The sequence below is a fragment of the Cimex lectularius genome, unplaced genomic scaffold (genome assembly GCF_000648675.2).
Source record: "Cimex lectularius strain Harlan isolate CLEC.00 unplaced genomic scaffold, Clec_2.1 scaffold74, whole genome shotgun sequence".
NCBI lineage: Eukaryota > Metazoa > Arthropoda > Insecta > Hemiptera > Cimicidae > Cimex > Cimex lectularius.
In genome coordinates, this window is record NW_019392795.1 from 953,008 (window position 1) to 974,605 (window position 21,598).

A 21,598-nucleotide genomic window follows, 5' to 3' on the forward strand; every position below is an offset into this window, starting at 1 on the left:
TTAATAACCGTGTGTGTTAAGCCCCTACTTTCTCTTTAAAATTTGATACTTGTTCCAAGAAGTTTTAATTGGAAACAAATGCTGTTATAGCTTACGCCAAATCACCACTTTTTAATTTCAATATACTTTTTTAAAGAAATAATTGATCCTTTTAGTTTCAAATTAACTGGTTTTAAGGCATAGCTAATCCTTTTAATTTCAAATTAACTGTTTTTAAGGCATAGCTAACCCTTTTAATTTCAAATTAACTGTTTTTAAGGCTTAGCTAATCCTTTTAATTTCAAATTAACTGTTTTTAAGGCATAGCTAACCCTTTTAATTTCAAATTAACTGTTTTTAAGGCATAGCTAACCCTTTTAATTTCAAATTAACTGTTTTTAAGGCATAGCTAACCCTTTTAATTTCAAATTAACTGTTTTTAAGGCATAGCTAACCCTATTAATTTCAAATTAACTGTTTTTAAGGCATAGCTAACCCTTTTAATTTCAAATTAACTGTTTTTTTTTGTTCTTTTACTTCAAATTAACCCCGTTTAATTTTAAACCTGGCCTTTTTAATTTCAAATTAACTGCTTTAAGGCATAATTGATCCTTTTAGTTTCAAATTAACGGTTTTTTTGTTCTTTTACATCAAATTAACCCCGTTTAATTTTAAACCTGGCCTTTTTAATTTCAAATTTACTGCCTTTAACGTTGAATGAACCTTTTTCATTTCAAATTAACCATTTCTTTGAAACATCGAAAAACCTACGAAATGGAATTAAATGTAAGCAAGTAAATTTCAATTTCTACATTTGAAATCAAAATTGGGATCTTTGAAGACCATAATAAGGAAATTAATGACCAAACTAAAAACGATATGCGATTTAATAAAAAATCAAACAAAGGATTCTTCTTTTAATTTCCGACATTAAAAATCTAAAATAAGCGAACGAATAAAAACCACATTTTCTCCAATTTTCACATTACAAAAAGAATCCTTTATTTTCATAATTAATTTTATAAAAATATGATAATTTTAATTGTGATCCATTTTCATATGGATTTCTAAGAACCCAATTATTTTATATAATTTTTTCTTAAATATGTAGGAATTTTATTTTCATGCTTATATTTCATACCATCTGCGTTATTTTTTAATTAAAAAGGTTAATTTGAGTTAAACGGTGTTAATTTGAAATTAAAACGTGTAATTTGCTGCGGAAAAGGGTTAATTTAAAATTAAAAAGATTTAATTAAATGGAAAATGCTTTATTTAATTGTATATAATTTTGAAAGTTACATGCATTTAATTTTTACATGTTCTTCTAAATGTTAAACATTAAAAGCTTTAAAAAAAGATTAATTTAAAATTATTCAGAAATCGTGAGATGCGGTCTGGTGTGATGTAGGTTTCTGAAAACCATTTTCTTTATCGTGCCAACGTTTCGATCTTTATTGAGATCATCTTCAGTGCTCAAAGTGTTTGTCTTCTGTGTAATTGTGCCATTCTTGCATGTCGTGTCGAGAGTACCCACTTTGAGCCCTGAAGATGATCTCAATAAAGATCGAAACGTTGGCACGATAAAGAAAATGTTTTTCTTAAACCTACATCACACCAGACCGCATCTCACGATTTCTGAATAATTATCGATTAACGGTCACTTATCACCACACATTTCTACAAGAGAAGAACGATTAATTTAAAACTAAAAAGTGTTTATTTGAAGTTGAATAAATGTTTTATTCAAAGTTAAGGATGGTTATTTGAAATTAAAAAGAGTCAATTTGGAGCAAAAGTTTAGTTTTTCAAAACAGTTTCAATTAAAATTAAAAATTCCGTAAAAATAAATATAAAAACTTGAAAGAATCCTTCATTTTAATATTCAATTTCACATATTTTTTAAATTTCAAATAAAAAGAAAATTCAACTATTTTTATATTGAAAAAAAATAAAAACTGAAAAAATCATTTTTTTATATATTGTTTTAAGATTTGAATTGTAATTAATATTCATCTGGTATTCTAAGAGGTACTAAACTAAAAGGGTAATTTATTTCACACACTGAACGCTAGGAATAAACATTCCATTAGCCACTCATAGGCCCTTTTGTTCGATCAGTGGCCCATAAAAAAACGTTACCAAGCTAAATTGAACATTACGGCACGTTAGAGCCCGAAAACAAATAAAGTTACCTAACGGTAAAATCAATCTGAGGAGATAATGACGATCCGGCCCAATTCTCAGCTCTAGGGTTCAAATTAATACCAGTACGGTTATACAAGCAAAAATAAATAGCCAGTTTATTTCTCTCGTGGAATCGCTCTTCCCCAGACTTGAAATATACCCTACGAGGCGGAAATGCGATAAAGGATGCTGTTCTTTAGGTTCCTTAAAAAAAGGGAAATATATTTTTAAATGATATGCAAAAGAATCGTTTTGAAACGTAACACATTATAAGAATGTAATATTTTACAGTAGATCTTCATATTCAAATTAACATAAAACACGTATTTATTGACGAATTTTAATGAACTAGTACAAAACAATCACAATACTAATCACAATATGCCAGTTATAGTTTTGTCTAAACCTCCAAAAGAGTTTATTCAAAATGTCTGAAAATTTAGTCGAAACTTTCAATTTGTTTCTAAACACCCTTTCATAACAAGATTTTAAGGAAATGTAAAGAGATTTTCAATTTTCTTACAAACTCCCAGCATATTTTTGTTTAAATCTTCAGCAGATTTTGTGGAAACTTTAAATAAAATGCTTTAGCAAGTCTATTATAGTAAATATTAACAATTATTTAACAAAATGGGTTTACAATTTTTATATCCTCTTTTGTCTGCTTGTTTCTTTCTCATTGATTTTTCCTTAGTTTGAAACATAATCAGATACAGAGATGATTTTTTTCACTGGTATGTTTTTCATAATTTGAAATAAAAAAAGGGGTTGCGAATATACAGTACCCTCAAGACAGAAAAACCTTGAAATTTGCCCTCTTTGGACGCCTTAATATTTTAAACTTGTGTCTCCATTCATTGATTTTCTAACTAGAATCCTGCATTATTATAATCCCTAATAGAAAAATATTCCAAAATACCTTTAAAAAAGGAGTGGATCGCTGCGTTCCAAAATGATGTATGTCCAACATAATTTTTGATATACACTCGATTTTGTTGAATCTAGCGGTCCTGCTTTCGAACCCGACATACTTACAAATGGGCTTTTTTCAAAAACACCGGCACCCCGAGGGTTCATATTACCTCATAGTTGAAGTACCCTCGTTTAGTAGATTCTTTTCCTAGAAAGTTTTCTTCAAAATCGTAAGAAATCTTTTCAAAATGTAAAGAGATTTTCAATTTGTTTATAAACTTCCAGGATATTTTTGTTCAAATCTTAAGGAGATTTTGCGGAATCCTTCAATAAAATGGTTTTGCTACTCTATCATATTAAATATTAACAATTATGAAAAAATACTGGGCTTAAATTTTTTATATTCTTTTTATTGAAATCTTTTAGATAACTAGATTTTTTCGAAATGTAAAGAGATTTTGTGACAAACTTCCAGGACATTTTTGTTTAAATTTTCAGGAGGTTTGGGGAATTCTTCAATAAAATGGCTTTGCTACTCTATCATATTAAATATAAACAATTATTTAAAAAAAACTGGGCTTAAAATTTTTATATTCTTTTTTTTTTAAATCTTTTAGATAACTAGATTTTTTCTAAATGTAAAGAGATTTTTTTACAAACTTCCAGGATATTTTTGTTCAAATTTTCAGGAGATTTTGTGGAATTCTTCAATAAAATGGTTTTTCTACTCTATCATATTAAATATTAACAATTATTAAAAAAATGGTTAAATTTTTTATATCCTTTTTGTTGAAAATCTTTTAGATAACTAGATTATTTCTAAATGTAGAGATTTTTTTACATCCAGGAGATTTTGTGGAATTCTTCAATAAAATGGTTTTTCTACTCTATCATATGAAATATTAACAATTATTAAAAAAATGGTTAAATTTTTTATATCCTTTTTGTTGAAAATCTTTTAGATAACTAGATTTTTTCTAAATGTAAAGAGATTTTTTTACAAACTTCCAGGATATTTTTGTTCAAATTTTCAGATTTTGTGAAAACCTTAAATAAAATGCTACAGCTATTCTACTATAATATATATTACCAATTATTTAACAAAATGAGCTTAATTTTTTTATAACTAATTTTGTTTGCTTGTTGCTTTCGCACCATGTATTTGTTTACAGTAATTTTTCCTTAGTATGAAACAAAATCAGAGACAGAGAGATGGTTTTTTCGCGGTGTATATTTTTCATAATTTAAAACAAAAAGGGGTTGTGAATATACAGTACCCTCAAGACAGAAAAACCTTGAAATTTGCCCTCTTTGGACGCCTTAATATTCTCAACTTTTGTCTTCATTTATCGATTTTCTAACTAGAATCATGTTTTATTATTATGCCCAATAGAAAATTATCCTAAAATAGCCTAAACGTAAGCAGTGTATCGCCGCGTTCAAAGAATGATGTATGTCCAGCATTCGGTATCCTCGATATACACTCGATTTTCGCTCTAATTAAAATTTAATTTTTTGAGGGTTTACATTTTAATTAAAATTATTTTTAGTTTTACACAAATGAAGTGTTTTTTACACTAACGCTATTGCATATTTTATTATCCGTAACGGATGGACTCCCACGTTACATCATCGTGTAATCGTATAAATATCACATTGAGAGAGGAAATTCCTTTCGACTCCTATATCTTAAATTATTTAAATTATTTTGATAAAAACCTGGTATTTCCAAGAGAACGTCTTCCTTTAAGAGAATTTTTCCTTAAACTTCAGGAGATTTCGTCGAAAATCTACAGGAATTTTTCGAAACTTTGAGTAGAACTTTTTCAAAACCTCCATGAGAATTTTTCGTGAAATTTAAAAAGATTTTATCGAAAACCAAAATAAAATCTTATCTAAACCAAAAGGATATTTGTTTGAAACCTTCTAAAGTATCTCTTCTATACGTAGAGAAGATTTAAATTTAAAAAAAAAAAAACTTCCGTAGAATCTTTTACAAACTTGTGTTATTTTTTTGTGAAAATGTCCAACAAAATTTTACCGAAAATGCTAAGAAATTTATTCAATTACCAAGTTCTATTTTTCAAAAACCTAATGAGAATCCATTCATCTGTTGTTTTTTTTTTAAATGTAAAGTGATTTTTGATAGTTTTACAAAATTCCAGGATATATATTTTGTTTAAATCTTAAGCAGATTTTGTGGAAAGCTTAAACAAAATGCTTTTGATACTCTATCATAACAAATATTAACAATTAAAAAACTGGGTTTAAATTGTTTTTATCCTCTTTTCTTTGTTTCTTGCTTTCCCACCACGTATTTTATTAAAATTAATTTTTCCTTAGTTTGAAACAATCAGATAGAGAGAGAGGTGATTTTTCTCAATAGAATATGTTTTTCATAATTTGAAACAAAAAGGGGTTGAGAATATACAGTACCCTCACGACAGAAAAACCTTGAAATTTGCCCTCTTTGGACGCCTTAATATTTTCAACTTGTGTCTCTCTACCCTCGAAAAAAAAACTTTTAGTACGATAGATTCTTTTCCAAGAAAGTTTTCTTCAAAATCCTAAGAAATCTTTTCAAAATGTAAAGAGATTTTGTGGAATCCTTCAATAAAATGGTTTTGCTACTTAACCCGACACACAGTCAGAAACGGAACACTTTGAGCTCTGAAGATGATCTCAATAACGTTCGAAACGTTGGCACGATAAAAAACATGTTTTTCTAACATGTTATCACGATCTCCAAATAATCATAAACAATAGCAGTGTATCGCTGCGTTCAAACAATGATGTAAGTCCAGACTAATTCGGTGTTCTCTACGTGCACTCGATTTTCGCTCCAATTTTGTTTTTTGGATTTACATTCTAATTAACTAAGTTTTGCACAAATGAAATGCTTTTTAGACCAATATTATTGCATATTTTATTATCCGTAACGGATGGACTCCCACGTTACATCATCGTGTAAATGGATAACTCGAATATTGAGAGAGAGGAAATTCCTTTCGACTCCTGTACCTTATCGTTTAAATGCTTTTGATAAAAATACAGGAATTTCAATAGGAACCTTCGGCCGTTTCAATATTGCATGAGTTCTTTTTGTAAAGGTGTTATTTTGTTTGTTCGCTTCATTGACAAAATTGTGTAAATTTGGAATGCCTTTTTTTTCTTATTAAACTTACAAAATCCATAAAAGCCGTCAACTTTCCTCAAAATTACTCGACTCCCACAACACGACACGCTGATAACGGGGTCATGGGGGGGCCTCACTTTCGCAATAGGAAAAACTCAAAATTGGGATCCTTGGCCGACGGAGACGCCTTACGGTATGTATTGGAAAAGCGACGTTACAAGGATATACAGTTTAATTGGGGGAAAAAAAGTGGGGCTAAGGACGCGAGGATGGAGGTTAAAGAGGACAATAGTCTATAAAATCCCGTGGGAAAACGTTTTTCCTCACTTGTGCTTCCGACTCTAGACATGACTTCACCTGCCTTCTTACTATTAGCTTCAGTAAGTGTTTATTTTTGTCGTGCAATGTTTAATTTTAATTTTTATAATCGCGATTTCATTGTAAGTACTCGGTTTATATCAAATACGTTTATATTTATTTCAGGTGGTTGTTGCTCTCGCTTCAGCACAGGAAGATGATAGTTGCAGGACTCGACCAGCCGGTTGGCCAGAGGTAAATTACAATGCAACATTGATTGTGTACCTTAGTACATTTCCATTAATTAAGGTTTTGGTAGAGATAAAAAAGTCCGCGTCACAAGCGGAATTCGAACCCACGACCTTCGGCTTGATACTCCGCTGCTCTACCCATTGAGCTATCACGATCAACTCGGACCCTAACTTTCCATCTCAACCCCACCTTTTTGAATTTTTCCTCCATTTTGCCATTTTTCAAATGTGTAATCTATTTGATTCTCGGCGAGAAATGAAATGGCCACGGAGAACTTTAGTGAAGATATACTTCATTTAACTTATTAAGTTCATTAGATTTCGTGGTCCGATTGACCAAATAACATCTTTCAATTAATTAATATTTATGTAAGGTATTGGTTGAGGTAAAAAAGTCAGTGTAAGAAGCGGGATTCGAACCCACGTCCTTCGGCTTGATACACCGCTGCTCTACCACTTGAGCTATCGTGACTTCGATCCACTCGGACACTAACTTTCCATCTCAACACCACTTTTTTAATTATCCCTTCTTTTTGCCAATTTTCAAATGTTTAATTTATTTGATCCTCGGCGACAAATGAAATGGCCAGGGAGAGCTTTAGTGAAGTTTACTTCATTTTGCTTATTAGATTTTATTTGGTTTCGTGGTCCGCTTGACCAAATAAATTCTTTTTCAATTAATTAAGAAGTGTTTATTTAGAAAAAGAATTTATTTGGTCAAGCGGACCACGAAACCTAATAAAATGTAACTTGGTACATCTGTTGATCATTGAAATTCCGACCTACAGACAAATTTTTTCTAAATATTAAAAAACAAAAATTGACCCCGAAGTAATAGAATTTTTATTCCAAGACATCTTTAAATTTTTGTCCTATTCGTCTGTTTAAAATTTATAATTATGATCGACCTGTTTTGTCAGTTTATATGATAAAAAGAATTTATAAAGTTTAATATTTGTTAATTATATGCCTGGAATACACCCGTTATCGACCCAAACTTCGAGTAAACCACATACCACGTGGTTGGACATTTAAGTCCACCCCATAAACAAGAAATACTTCTGAGTTTGTATAATAACGAGAAACTATTTCTCCCCCAGAGTAGTCGATATTCCTCGGTGCGGGGTTGAACCTACTCCATTCTCGCTAATAAATACTTTTACTCCCTAGAGATCAAACACTCACCCCAGGGTACTCGATATNACATTTTCTTTATCGTGCCAACGTTTCGATCTTTATTGAGATCATCTTCAGAGCTCAAAGTGTTTGTCTTCTGTGAAATTGTGCCATCCTTGCGTGTCGTGTTGAGAGTGCCCGATTGAAACGTTGGCACGATAAAGAAAATGTTTTTCTGAAACCTACATCGCACCAGACCGCATCTCACGATTTCTAAATAAATATCGATTAACGGTCACTAATCACCACACATTGATAATTAGTTGAACAGATGGTAACACTTTTTAAATTGGCGTGACAACGAACCCGGAAGTGGTCAGTAATGATAAATTCTCGATTGTAAATGTATGATGTTTACGTCGACACGATATGATTATCTCAAAACGGGGTAAAAAACATAAAATATACGAAATGTGGGAAAAGCTTTCAATGCGTCATCTTGCAATAGTCAGGAAAAATTGCAACCTTGAAATCTCATTCTCTCACAGTTCATATCCAGATATTTTTTAATTATTATATAATAAGAAACTGTACGAAGAGGAACACTTTTGAAAAGGAAAAACAAGCCTAGGTCTGTCATCCTCGAGACTGGAGGCTGAGAGAAGGGTTAGGGTAAGACTTATGGAAAGGATCAAGTCTCGAACGAAGTTGTGGTCATTGTGGATGGTGAGGTAAGAGACTAGTAGGGAGATTGGAGAATATAAATAAATAGAATTACGAGACCTCCTAGGAGGCCTCTGGCCTCTCCCTGCTGGATCAGGGGGAGTCACCCATCTTGGTGCTGAGCAACTCCGAGGTCGGGCGCAATCGAATTCTTTGGTAATTTCGGCCCCATTACGTTCCCTAACACTAGTCATTCTCACACTCACTCATACAATAAATACATACATACTCCTATATACAAACCCATTCACACATGCATATCCTCTGTCTAGAATCCGGGTCAGAGGGTACTCGATCTCCCCCGAACCGGCTTAGCGGAGCAGCGGTGGAGCGTTGAAATAATATGCTGCACCGCCGCCAAAGAGATTAGAGAAATCTTTTGAGAACTTTGAATTGAATTATTGGATTGATTGGATATGGCTTCGTAGTATCCCAGCCAGTTCTTTTCCATATGTTCAAATTGATCGACTTATTGTATTGTAGAGATTAGAAAATTCTTTTGAGGACTTGGAATGCTTAGATGGTTTGATATTAGAAGTACCAGTCCAATTGGTCAAATTATTTATTGTAGTTTTAGTTTGTTTGTTAGTTATATCTGATTTTGGCCAAAGCAGTCTTCTTAGTAAAGTTGTTCAATTTTTGGCACTTGAGTAGTATTGGGATTGTGAAGTCCTAGACCTACGTATTTGACTTGTTGGTGTACAGTGTAGGGCTAGCGAGAAAGACAGGTGTTAGAATGGATTGGCAGTGTAAAACAGGATGGGGGCCAAGAATGCTCTCTTACGGGGCGCCGGCTTGCGTCTGTTTTATCCCCGAGAATCATTGCCTCCTCTTACTCTGAAGCAGCGATCAGTTTGGTCTGATCTCTTAAGTGAGGAAAAATAAAATAAAATTTGTAAATTATTTGATGTTTTAGAGGCCACCGCAATGCTGCAGTCTTCCTTTTCCGCTAGAAGGCATGAAACGGCAGTTCGGCGCTTGCATACGTCAAATCGGCAGACCTTCTTCAGCAGTCCCAACAGGTATGTGTACAAAATAAATAGCTCGTTTCGGGTAAGTGGGCACTAGGTGTACGTCACAAGACGGTGGATGAACTGTCACATTGGTTAACTTCACGTTTGACATTGAACTACCAATTTTAAATACCATATCAAAGGAAAAATCTTCCACAATTGAGCCTACAATGAAACAGTGTCAATGGTGTAAAGGATAGGATGAAGAATGTGTTGCAACACGCCAGCCTGGATCAATAAAGTTTTTCCTTTATCTTTCTCTCTTGTTCATTATTAATACGAACACGTCTACTGGCGTAAGAAAAGCGAAGCTTTTCTTTATAATATAGATAGGTTTTTGGGCAGGATACAACACTTTTTTACGTACCATTATACGACATCGGTTTTGCGTTACCGGGGAAAGCAATTGTATTGGGCTAGGTCAGGTTAAGAATGGTTATGTTAACAAGGGTTAGAGTTAGGGACTGGCTAGATTAGGCTAGGTAGGTTTAGAATTAGGAACGGGTTAGGTTAGGCTAAGTAGAATTAGAATTAGGGACGGGTTAGGTTAGGCTTAGTAGGATTAAAGTTAGGGACTGGCTAGATTAGGCTAGGTAAGTTTAGAATTAGGAACGGGTTAGGTTAGGCTAAGTAGGATTAGAATTAGGGACGGGTTAGGTTAGGCTTAGTAGGATTTAAGTTAGGGACTGGCTAGATTAGGCTAGGTAAGTTTAGAATTAGGAACGGGTTAGGTTAGGCTAAATAGAATTAAAAATAGGGACGGGTTAGGTTAGGCTAAGTAGGATTAAAATTAGGGACGGGAGGTTAGACTAAGTAGGATTTAAGTTAGGGACGGGTTAGATTAGGCAAGGTAGGTTTAGAATTAGGAACGGGTTAGGTTAGGCTAAATAGAATTAAAAATAGGGACGGGTTAAGTTAGGCTTAGGACGATTAAAGTTAGGGACTGTTTAGATTAGGCTAGGTAGGTTTAGAATTAGGAACGGGTTAGGCTAGGCTAAGTAGAAATATAATTAGGGACTGGCTAGATTAGGCTAGGTAGGTTTAGAATTAGGAACGGGTTAGGTTAGGCTAAGAAGGATTAGAGTTAGGGACAGGTTAGATTTGGTTAGGTAGGGGTTAGTGTTAGAAACTGGTTAAGTTTGGCTGGGTAAGGTTTGAATTAGGGACTGGCTAGGTTAGGCTAAGAAGGATTAGAGTTAGGGACGGGCTAGTTTAGGTTAAGTAGGATTAGAATTAGGGACGGGTTAGGTTAGACTAAGTAGGATTAAAGTTAGGGACTGGCTAGATTAGGCTAGGTAGGTTTAGATTTAGGAACGGGTTAGGTTAGTTTAAGAAGGATTAGAGTTAGGGACGAGTTAGGTTTGGTTATGTAGGGGTTAGTGTTAAGAACTGGTTAAGTTTGGGTAGGTAAGGTTTCAGTTAGGGACGGTTTAGATTAGGTTAGGCAGGGTTAGGGACTCGTTAAGTTAGGCTAGATAGTTTAGAGTTAGGGAAGGGTTAGGTTAGGTAAGTTTATCATTAGAAACGGGTTAGATTTAAGATTATTCTATGCTAAATTTGCATTAAAAACCCTGTAATATTAAATTTGCAACGATTCCACAGAGAAAACTCGAAATTCAACAATTTATCTCTAGTTTTAAATCTCTAATATGTAGTTAATTTTTGCCGGGGCAGTGTATAGCTGCGTTTGCAACAGTCACTAAAACTTTTTTATGTAAATCAACTATTTAGTTCTAATATTATTGACCAGTTTTGTTGATTGCTTTTAGCTAAAGCCGTGAGAGATGCAAGACTGGTAAGTCTACCTGTTTTTCAACGTTTATGCGTTATTTTATATCTTACGTTTTTATTTCAGTGTATCGAAGAGTGTGTTTACAAAGGTCTTGGATTCTTCGTAAGTTTTAGCTGTTTGTTTCTTTCCACTATGCAGGGTTTAATTTGAGTTTATCTTTTAGGATAAGTCCCTCAAGAAAGAGTCCATAGCCGAGGAGCTTAAAAAGGGCGTCGAAAAATATCCACTTTGGACAAAACCCATGAACGATGCAGTCAAGGCCTGCTTTGAAGAAGCAGGTATGTTGTTTTAATGCTAAATTTGACGTTATTTTTTAACGTTTTTTTCTTCTTTTAATAAAGACAAAGCGGAACAAGACGAATCCTTGTGCGACCAAACGCCACACGTTTTCACGCATTGCGTAATGCGACAGCTTTTTTTGGTAAATTCGACTTTTTTTTAAATTTGCATTTTAAAATTGACATAAATTATCATTTTTGTTTCTTTTTAGACCTGCCCTGCATCAGAATGGACTGACAGTGAGTACAATTAATACAATATCGGTTGGCGTATTTGTTTTTAATTAATATCCACCGTGTATCCGACCTCGTGCCGTTTTTATTCTTCTCCTTCCGGCGGACCGTGAAGCTTTTTTAAACATTGTTTGGCCGAAGAAATAACTTCTAATTACGCAAACAGAGAGAGAGAATTACGTCCGTTAACGTCACATTCATAAAAATAAACATGCTTCATGTTTTTACGAATTTAATTTTTAAAAAAATTTTCTGACCACACCCCTCTTAAGAGAGAAGAAACAACCTCAAACCTAAGAAAATCAACATATAAATTTGAATATTTCCATATTTAAAAAAATAAAAATAAAATAAAAACCGAAAAGAAAGCGTTCGTTATAATGGAAACGTCCTTTGAGAAAAATCCCTCATTTCAGCCATTGTGTCATCCGTGACGGACCCGGAAGGACACAAGGACTCTCATTCTATTTATTATCTCTTTTTATTTTTAATTTTTCCAGGCGAGGATTGCAAGCTCGTCAAAGGAAGGATGGAAGTCTGTCCCAACATCCCTCCTCCTCCGCCTCCACCACCACAGAGGCCTCCCCAGGGCTTTCCGAGGTACAGGCAGGAGTAATGCCAGCAATCGTGCAAATAACAGTTCCTACACGTGCAATAACACTACAACCGTCCTTTGGAAAAGTTACCAAATCTGTAATAAGAAAGATTTCGTAATAAAATCGTCAATTACAAACTTGAGTCGAATTATTAGAAAAGAAACAAAACGTCTGTAAGAAAGGTCGTTTAAATCCAAACCTATTTCAAACATGGAGAATTTTCGAAATATTTAAAAAACTTCTGAAGCATGTAAATATTAAGATATATGATTAATTATATCTATTTTTTCTATCATTAACCTACAAATACAAAAATTTGAATACTATTAAAAATATATATTTTTTTTTCTTTCGGCCGGCTAGCTGCCTGGGCTATTGCCGGCACCTCACATTTCTTCCACCTCACGTTTTATAAATTTATTTATTTTTTAATTTAATTTAATTTTTTTAAAATTAGCTTTTTTGTAGGAAGTCTGGCAATCTTTCTGGTTGTGTTCTGGGACGTTAATTCTACATTTTTAGCCCTCCCACACGTGGTGAAAAGGCTCTGAAACTATCTCATTCACTAACATTCAATCCTAGCCTAGCCTATAGGCGGATTTCAGAGTACTCGATATTCCTCTGAAGACCCGCCCTCGTTCACGCTAATAAATACATCCATACATTATGTACAATTAAAATTACAATTAATCTAAAACGTTAACCTAGGTGGTGGGTTTATGGGGTACTTGATATTCCACCATAGACCCACCCATGCATACACTACTATCGCACTAATAAATACATTCACTCAAACAGTAACCAATCATTCTGTATTTACAAATTAAAAAATGCGGAGCCACTGGCGCATTTAATATTACAACAGTGCCTCCGCCCATTCACTCTAAAAGATATTATAGCCTAATACTAACCTAAATCGGTGGGTCTGTGGAGTACTCGATATTCCTGCACAACCCACCCATACACACTCACTTTCGCGCCAATAAATACATTCTTTCTACCAAAAACACACAAAGAGATATCTATCCTAGTTTGGTGGGTCTGTGGGGTACTCGATATTCCGACCACTACCCACCCATACACTCACACATTCTCGCCAATAAATACACTCACTTCAGGAAGGGAAAATGAAACCACGTGTGGAGAAGCCTTAAAGGCGACCATATGCATTTATTTGCTTCAGATATTTGATTACTTTCTTGCTGTTGTCATTGCTGTGTTGCAAAACCTCTTTCAAGCTCGAGGAAAGGCCACACTTTGTTCTGTGCGGCGCCAGTAGTTCGCATTCGGTTAGTAAATGTGTAACAGTTATTTATGCCCCGCACAATGGGCATCTCCGTGGACTTTTCCTCGCCAAGAGATGACCATGATATAGGATTAATTAAGAAAGAGATATAAAACTGAAAAATGGAAATCAAACCTGCTGACCAATTATGCCTATTTTTTCCTACTATTAACCTGTAAATATCGATCATCATAACCTATAAAATCATAAAATTTGAGGCCTCAAGAATATTACAAAATATTTAAAAATCTTATAAAGCATGTAAAATAATAAATATTATAATATAAAAAATTAATTACCCAGTAGATATAAAATTAAAAGATGGAAATCAAACCTGCTGACCAATTATGCCTATTTTTCCCCTACTATTAACCTGTAAATATAGATCATAATAACCTATAAAATCATAAAATGGGTGGCCTCAAGAATATTACAAAATATTTAAAAATCTTATACAGAATGTAAAATAATAAATATTATAATATAAATGATTAATTACCCAATAGATGTAAAATTGAAAGATGTAAATCAAACCTACTAATCAATTTTGCCTATTTTTCCTACTATTAACCTGTAAAAATCAATCATCATAACCTATAAAATCATAAAATTGAGGCCACAAGAATATTACAAAATATTTAAAAATCTCATACAGAATGTAAAATAATAAATATTATAATATAAATGATTTATTACCTACCCAATAGATATAAAATTGAAAGATGGAAATCATACCTGCTGACCAATTATTCCTACTATTAACCTGTAAATATCTATCATCATAACCTATAAAATAAAACCTAAAAACTGCCAAATGCCAATGCTCTCTGTGTTTATTCTCATATTCACAAAATTCTTTGACATTTGAATTTTGTGGGATAACCTCAAGAGACAAATAAGAGCGCGTCCATCATTTCCTGATACACTCCATTACCTAGAAAGGTCTTTTCGTGAAGAATGAGCTAACCTCCAGAAAAGACATTTCCAGACTGGTGGAAAGTATGCCAAGGCGTCTTCGAGATGTTATTAAGGCAAGAGGAGGAAATAAACGATATTGAAATGTTAATTAAAAAGCTAAAACAAATTTTATGTCTTTTTTTAAATTTTCCTTAACAATTTACATTTTTTTTACTTTTTTAGACAAAGCTCAATTATTAAATGTTAAAAAACGTGAAACTTTGATTAATATATAAAAATGTACAAGTCAAGTTTTATTACAAGCGGGCGGAATTTTTTGCCTGTCAGTGTTTTTGCGTTGTGCCTACTCACTCTTTGTATTGTCAAGACATTATTTTACCAAATGTCACTGAAAAACCTTTCTCTACAAATTGGGTTTTGTACGCAGGTGTGCGTGAGTAGAAAAGGACGGTATGGAACATCCTTTACTTTTTTTTCACTCTTGAAGTGCCAGTTTCTCTTACTGCTCGTTGTGTCACCAGGTGTAGAACGAATGTTTCCTTATCCAGCCCAATGTGCCCGGGTACTCAGAATACTGTTTTCACAAGATTTCCAACTCAGTATACCTTTTGAACAAGAGCATGGCAAAAGGATTTACCAATAATCTGCCCAGGATTGGCAATACAGCGCTCACAGCCTATTCAATACATATCAGGTCAAGAAAGTCAGAGAAGAGCAAATTCCTGGAAGTGCTATGGGACTTCTATTTCAATAGGATTATTTTGACTTCAAATAGAACTTCTTTGTTCTATTCATTTTTGGGTGAAACAGACAACTCAAAGAGAAGATTGAGAATGAGGCCATATTCAAAATTGAAATGAAATGTCAGTTCAGAATATTCTGTAAAGCCTGGGGTCTTTCTGCTAGAAGTAACATGTTGAACACAACAGACGGGAAGCGAAGTCGAGATGTCTTTTTAGTTCATTTTTTGACATAATTGTCATACGGTGGCTTTGGCGGAAATAGATCTGCAGGATAGGATTATAAGGAATCAAATAATATTTAAAACATTTTTATTTATTTAAATAAATATGTATTACAATTCAGTTTTGAAGTAGAATAGATTATTAAAATAACAGTTTCAGATGCATTTTATACCCATCACTGGGAAATTTCGAGATTTGGGCATTTCATGCAAAACTTTTGTATAAATGTGTAGACAATTTTCATTGACAATTTAATGAAAAATTAAAGGAACACTTGAATTATATACTAAAAAAAAAAGACTGCTCATTACTTATTATATTTGTATAAAAATGGTTTAAGTTAAGCTAAGATGTTTCTTCTTCACTTTCAGAAATACCGACAAGCATCGGGGAAACCAAATCACCCACCTTATTGTATGAAATATTAAATATTTGCATACTCAAGTTCATCGTAAGTCTCCACTCCTTGGCCTAACTTACTCAATTATCTCTATAGGAGGATCACATGAAGTATCCCCATCCAAAAGTCCTTTTTATTGCATCCCAGTAATACCGAGTCCAGTTTTCTTTTGTTCTTTCAACATCACTATAAATTTTTTATTTATCAATAAAACTGACGATAATACTAATATGTAAAGTAATTAAGTATGAATTTACCTTTGTGGAATCCCTGCTTGGTTTACTTTAACGACTGTGTGATCTTCTTGTTGATCGATGATGAGTGTAACCGTCGAGAAATGATCGTCAGGCCAACTTTTCAGCCTCCATTTCTGTACGATTTTTTTATTAGGTACTAATTCGAGAAATTCGCCGTATATATTTCCACCGAAGAGGGAGAATTTCCCTCCGTTCCTGGCTTCGACGACGGACGGGCCGTTTGTGAACGCACAGACCATCTGAAAGGTTCAAAATTCAAGACGAACGTTCTAGTCAGTTTTAAGAATTCGAATGGAAATTAAAATCTTTACTTCTGGCGTTGTCATCGCCCTATAAAAATCCTCGCCTGTACACTGAAAGACCTGAGTATCTTTAAGATTTTTTAACTCCTTCGTATTCGTCTTGATCTTGTTATTGATGGAACTTTGAATATTGTTCATCTGCATCTGCAATTTCGACATGAAAATTTAATTCAATGTTATAGCTTTTTTTACATTTATTTTTTTTAAATTTTTTATTTTACTTTTACAGATGGCCCACTTAAAACGAATATTTATAAACATGGCTTAAGGGGGATTTTCGTAAGAGAACACAGATGAATTGTGCTCACTAATTTATTTTTAATTGATATTCAAGTACAAGTTTCAATAAATAAGTAAATATACAACCAAGGAAATTGGAATTTTTCTTCATTTCTTTTTAACCCGATTGAAAATTTAAATGGCTTTGCCCTGAAAAAATACCAATTTTCCATTTTCTAAATGAATTTGTTTTTATTTAAATTATCCAATGTCTAGTATTTAACAAAAAAACGTACCTTTGCTGAGAAACCAGATGAAAGAATAGTCATTTGCTCTTTGTGCTCATCCTCAGAACCTTTTTTTGGCAATATCATCCCTTTAGAAAATTCTGCAAAACAAATAAAATATCACTTATTTTTAAATCAAATTCTATCATTAATAAATGATGTTGGTTATAATTATACCTTCTTTTAATGAAGCAACATATGCTTTAAGCTTCTCCCTGACGACTTCTTGACCTTGATGACGAAGGAACTCTTTCAAGACATCGCCCTCATCGGAGGATTCTTTTAAGGTGAATGTGACCTAAAAAAACAACCGATGATTATAACAATTATTACTTTTGACACTTTTAACAGGGTTACCTCAACTTCAGAAATATCATTTTCCTCGCTGAGATTAGGGATTTGAATTTTCCCTTCGCACTCTTTTGTACCGCCTTTCAGCCTTCCCTTCCAGGTAAGAGTCATATCCCATTCGTAGAAGAAAATCAGTTTACCTTTTCTGTTGTTTGCAACTGCCTCGCCCTCGATCCTGTCCATTTCGGTCACTGTGCAGAGAGCGAGGTCAGACTCGATTTTCAAATTGAGCAGAAGCTCTTTCAGCTTGTCCTGTGACCAAGAACAGGCGTTTTTCTCCGTCCTGACAATGAATTTAATCAAATCAAACAATGTCAAAGATGAACAATTAAGAAATAATTTTTATTCTTATACAAACCAATGCCAGTTGTTAACATTAGTGGCATCAGGCCTCTCCTCTACGATCCACCTGGGATCTCCTTCGCCCCAACGAGCCATTATTAGTAAGTGTTAAAAACTGAAAAGCAATATACAAAACATGAATTAAGATTTGATTAAATGTATCAAAATAACTACACATCATTTTGTTTCCATTTAAATAAGATCCTTTGAAGGACAGTTTTAGTCAACAAGTAGTGGAAAATATAGTTTCTGTACAGATGTTAATGGTTCATACTAAAATTACTGAGTAACTCATGACTTTTGTATTTTTACTAAAGTAGGAAAATTCGAGGATTTCATAAATATCGTAAAATAAACTTTTCAAAATTCAGCATTTTTTAGTTATTTTTCTAACAGGCAGAGACTTTGTTGTTGGACAAATTACTGGGGAACTTACACAAATGTTGCACTAGAAAATAGTACAACATATTAATTCAAGAATTTCTCCATCATTCATGAAATAAAATAAAATTAAACATTTTGTAATATATCTATGAAACAGATACTTATAAAAGTAATTTCTGTAAATACAATAGATGTTGCTGACAAAATTATTGGTCAACTTGCTCAACTGTAGTATTTTTACTAGTGGTTAATAAAGCAGGATGAGTCAATAATTCCGCCTTAATCACAATTAAGCATTTTTCATTTCACTATAGAGCAGACTATGACGTTTCTGTAAATTTAATACATGTTGCTGGTCCATACAATATAACTAAGGAATTGGCACGGCCATTATATTTTCACTAGCAACAACTAACAAAGCAGGATGATTCAAGAGAGATTCCTCCCCCCCTTAAGCATCATGAAAAAAATTGAAATTATTTTTTTATTTTTCTGTGGCACAAAGAATCTAAAAGTAGTTTCTGTGACAATAGATGTTGCTGGTCCATACTGGGGAACATCACAACTGTTGCATTTTTACTACCAAATTGTACAGCACACTGATTCAAGAATTTCCCAATCTTTCATGAAATAAAATAATCAAAATTAAACATTTCCTATATTTCTACGGAGAAGAGATTCAAGAATTTCCCAAACATTCATGAAATAATCAAAATTAAACATTTCTTATACTTCTACAGAGAAGAGATTCAAGAATTTCCCAAACATTCATGAAATAATCAAAATTAAACATTTCTTACATTTCTACAGAGAAGAGATTCAAGAATTTCCCAATCATTCATGAAATAAAATAATCAAAATTAAACATTTCTTATACTTCTACAGAAAAGAGAATTTTAAAAATAATTTCTTTATATACAGTAGATGTTGCTGGGGGGGGGGATACTGGAAAAATTTCCCGACTGATGTATTTTAAACTAGCAAATATTTATACAAAAAACATTTACACACGACCATTGCATTTTTACCCGCAAATACTACAATTCAAGGATTTCCTAGTAATTCGTGAAATAAAATAATAAAAATTATAGTATATATATTATATATTTTATAGTATTTAAAAAAAACCTATGGACCAGAGATGATTGGCTATTAAAGCAGAGTGATTCAATTATTACCTAAATATATTAAGCTTTTTTTCATTTTACTATAGAGCATTATTATAATAAGTAGTTTCCCTAACTATTATAGATGTTGTTGGTCCTAACAAAAATTAATGTCGAACTGTCACAACCGTTAAATATTTACTAGTCTTTTGTAACAAACCAGGATGATTCACGCATTCCTTAATCATAAACGAAATGAAATAATGCAACACAAAATTGTTTTGTATTACTATGGAACAGACTTAAAATAAATATTTTCCCTAATAATAAATGTTGTTATTCCAAACAAAAATTAATGGGGAACTGACAAAATTATTAAATATTTACTAGTCTCTCGTATCAAACCAGGATGATTCAATAATTCCTTTATCATATACAAAATAAAATAATCAAACTAATTTTTTGTAGGTATTTCTATGGAGCAGTGGCTTATGCCCAAATGTAGTATTTTTACTAGTGCCTAATAAAGCAAGATGATTCGATTCCTTTAACAAATCAACAATTTTTTAAATATTTCTATGAAGAAGACTTTTATAAGTAATTTCTGTTTCTACAATAGATGTTGCTGGTCCATAAAAAATGATTGGGAAAAATTTGACGACTGATTTTTAACTAGCAAATACTACTATTCAAGATTCAAAAATTTCCTAATTACTCTTGAAATAGAATCATCAAAATTAAGCGTTTTTTTATTTTTCTGAGCAGAGAGACTTATTCTATACAAAAATTGTCGAGGTATGCAACCCTTACATTTTTACAAGGATGGTAAGCATGGTTATCTTCTTATGCCATATTTATAACAAAACAGTCGCTTTGAAAAATGCAGTTTGAGAGAAATAATGAATGATTTTGTGATTGATGAGGACGAGAAAAAGAGGGCATTGAGAGAAACACTTGGAAAAATTGGTCACCATCGGTATAACCATAGAAAACATTGTCAAATACCAAAAATGGTTGTTGATTTGTCTTACCAATTCCGAATAAAATCTGTTTTTGACAGTAAACGTGCAGAAAACGGCTCCTCCGGTTGCTGGAAAATCGCGGGTCCCTTAAGCAACGCCTAGCAGAGGCCACGAGATCGGTCTTTTCCACAAGATTAAAGAGCTGTAGAAGTAGATGTAGATCCTTGCCTTCTAGAACCGCCGAGAACCTTCTAGAACCAGGTGGACACTAGATCGAGTCTCAACTGCGAGGATCGATAAAAGGTGAAACTTTATCCGAAAAGTCCCACCCAATCTCGCCTCTGTTCAAATATGTTCGATTTCATTGTTAAAACAACTGTTTATATTTCCATTTTGAATTTTATTTATTTTTCAAAAACCGCCTGGGGAGGTTGGCCCAATGGGCTGTCTTCCCGGGTAGTGTAGACTTTGTATGAAAGTTCTCCCCTTGTAGTATCGCATCCAAACCATACATTGATGTACCTTGGATGATATCTTGACTTAATACAACTTGCGGAGACATTGTTGACCATAGTTCAATCATCAATTGCTCAAACTTTAATGCAAGCTACAATTATTAAGCTTGGTAAGCCAAAGCTTAAAGTGTCGCTGCAGTTAAATCAATTCAACTAATTTTAATAAAGCAAACCCAAACATCAAGCAAAAAATAATCCTGGTTAGGTTAATTATTGTACCAAGTTTTGAAATAAGCCAGAAGGCTGCAGTGCCTGGGGAATACAAGCCCCGCTTCCCAGCATCCCTTCCACTATACCATACCATACCAAGTTTTGAATGTTGAGATTTTCTTATGAGGTTACCACACCTAAACAATGCAAGCTACACATTATTTTTAAGCATACTAACCATAAAGTAAGCCAATGTGCACTTAAACCAACTCAACTAATTTTAATAAACAAAAGATCAAGTGAAAAATAATCCTGGCTAGGTTAATTATTGTACCAAGTTCTGTACGTTGAGATTTTCTTGTGAGGTTACCACACCTAAACAATGCAAGCTACACATTATTTTTAAGCATACTAACCATAAAGTAAGCCAATGTGCACTTAAACCAACTCAACTAATTTTAATAATCAAAAGATCAAGTGAAAAATAATCCTGGCTAGGTTAATTATTGTACCAAGTTTTGTATGGTGAGATTTTCCCGTGAGGTAACCACCCCTAAACAATGCAAGATACATATTATTTTTAAGCACACCAACCATAAAGTAAGCCAATGCTTGAATTGTGCACTTTTTTTTTTTTTAGG

General features: G+C 33.1%; 2 protein-coding genes across 2 annotated transcripts; one reads left to right on the top strand and one right to left on the bottom strand.

Moving 5' to 3' along the window:
- Positions 1-6,490: 6,490 nt before the first annotated feature.
- Positions 6,491-12,656, top strand: LOC106667663 (general odorant-binding protein 68-like). The gene is made up of 9 exons (XM_014395746.2): positions 6,491-6,594; positions 6,698-6,766; positions 9,518-9,623; positions 11,384-11,409; positions 11,470-11,508; positions 11,570-11,684; positions 11,748-11,827; positions 11,897-11,924; positions 12,419-12,656. Exons 1-9 carry the CDS (start codon positions 6,562-6,564, stop codon positions 12,532-12,534), a joined length of 612 nt encoding a protein of 203 aa, XP_014251232.1. The 5' UTR covers positions 6,491-6,561; the 3' UTR covers positions 12,535-12,656.
- Positions 12,657-15,983: 3,327 nt separating this feature from the next.
- Positions 15,984-20,652, bottom strand: LOC106667642 (activator of 90 kDa heat shock protein ATPase homolog 1). The gene is made up of 8 exons (XM_014395718.2): positions 20,362-20,652; positions 17,857-17,955; positions 17,505-17,781; positions 17,325-17,445; positions 17,157-17,248; positions 16,651-16,785; positions 16,340-16,578; positions 15,984-16,268 (listed from the first exon to the last, which is right to left on the bottom strand). Exons 2-8 carry the CDS (start codon positions 17,934-17,936, stop codon positions 16,184-16,186), a joined length of 1,029 nt encoding a protein of 342 aa, XP_014251204.1. The 5' UTR covers positions 17,937-17,955; positions 20,362-20,652; the 3' UTR covers positions 15,984-16,183.
- Between the last annotated feature and the right edge of the window lie 946 nt (positions 20,653-21,598).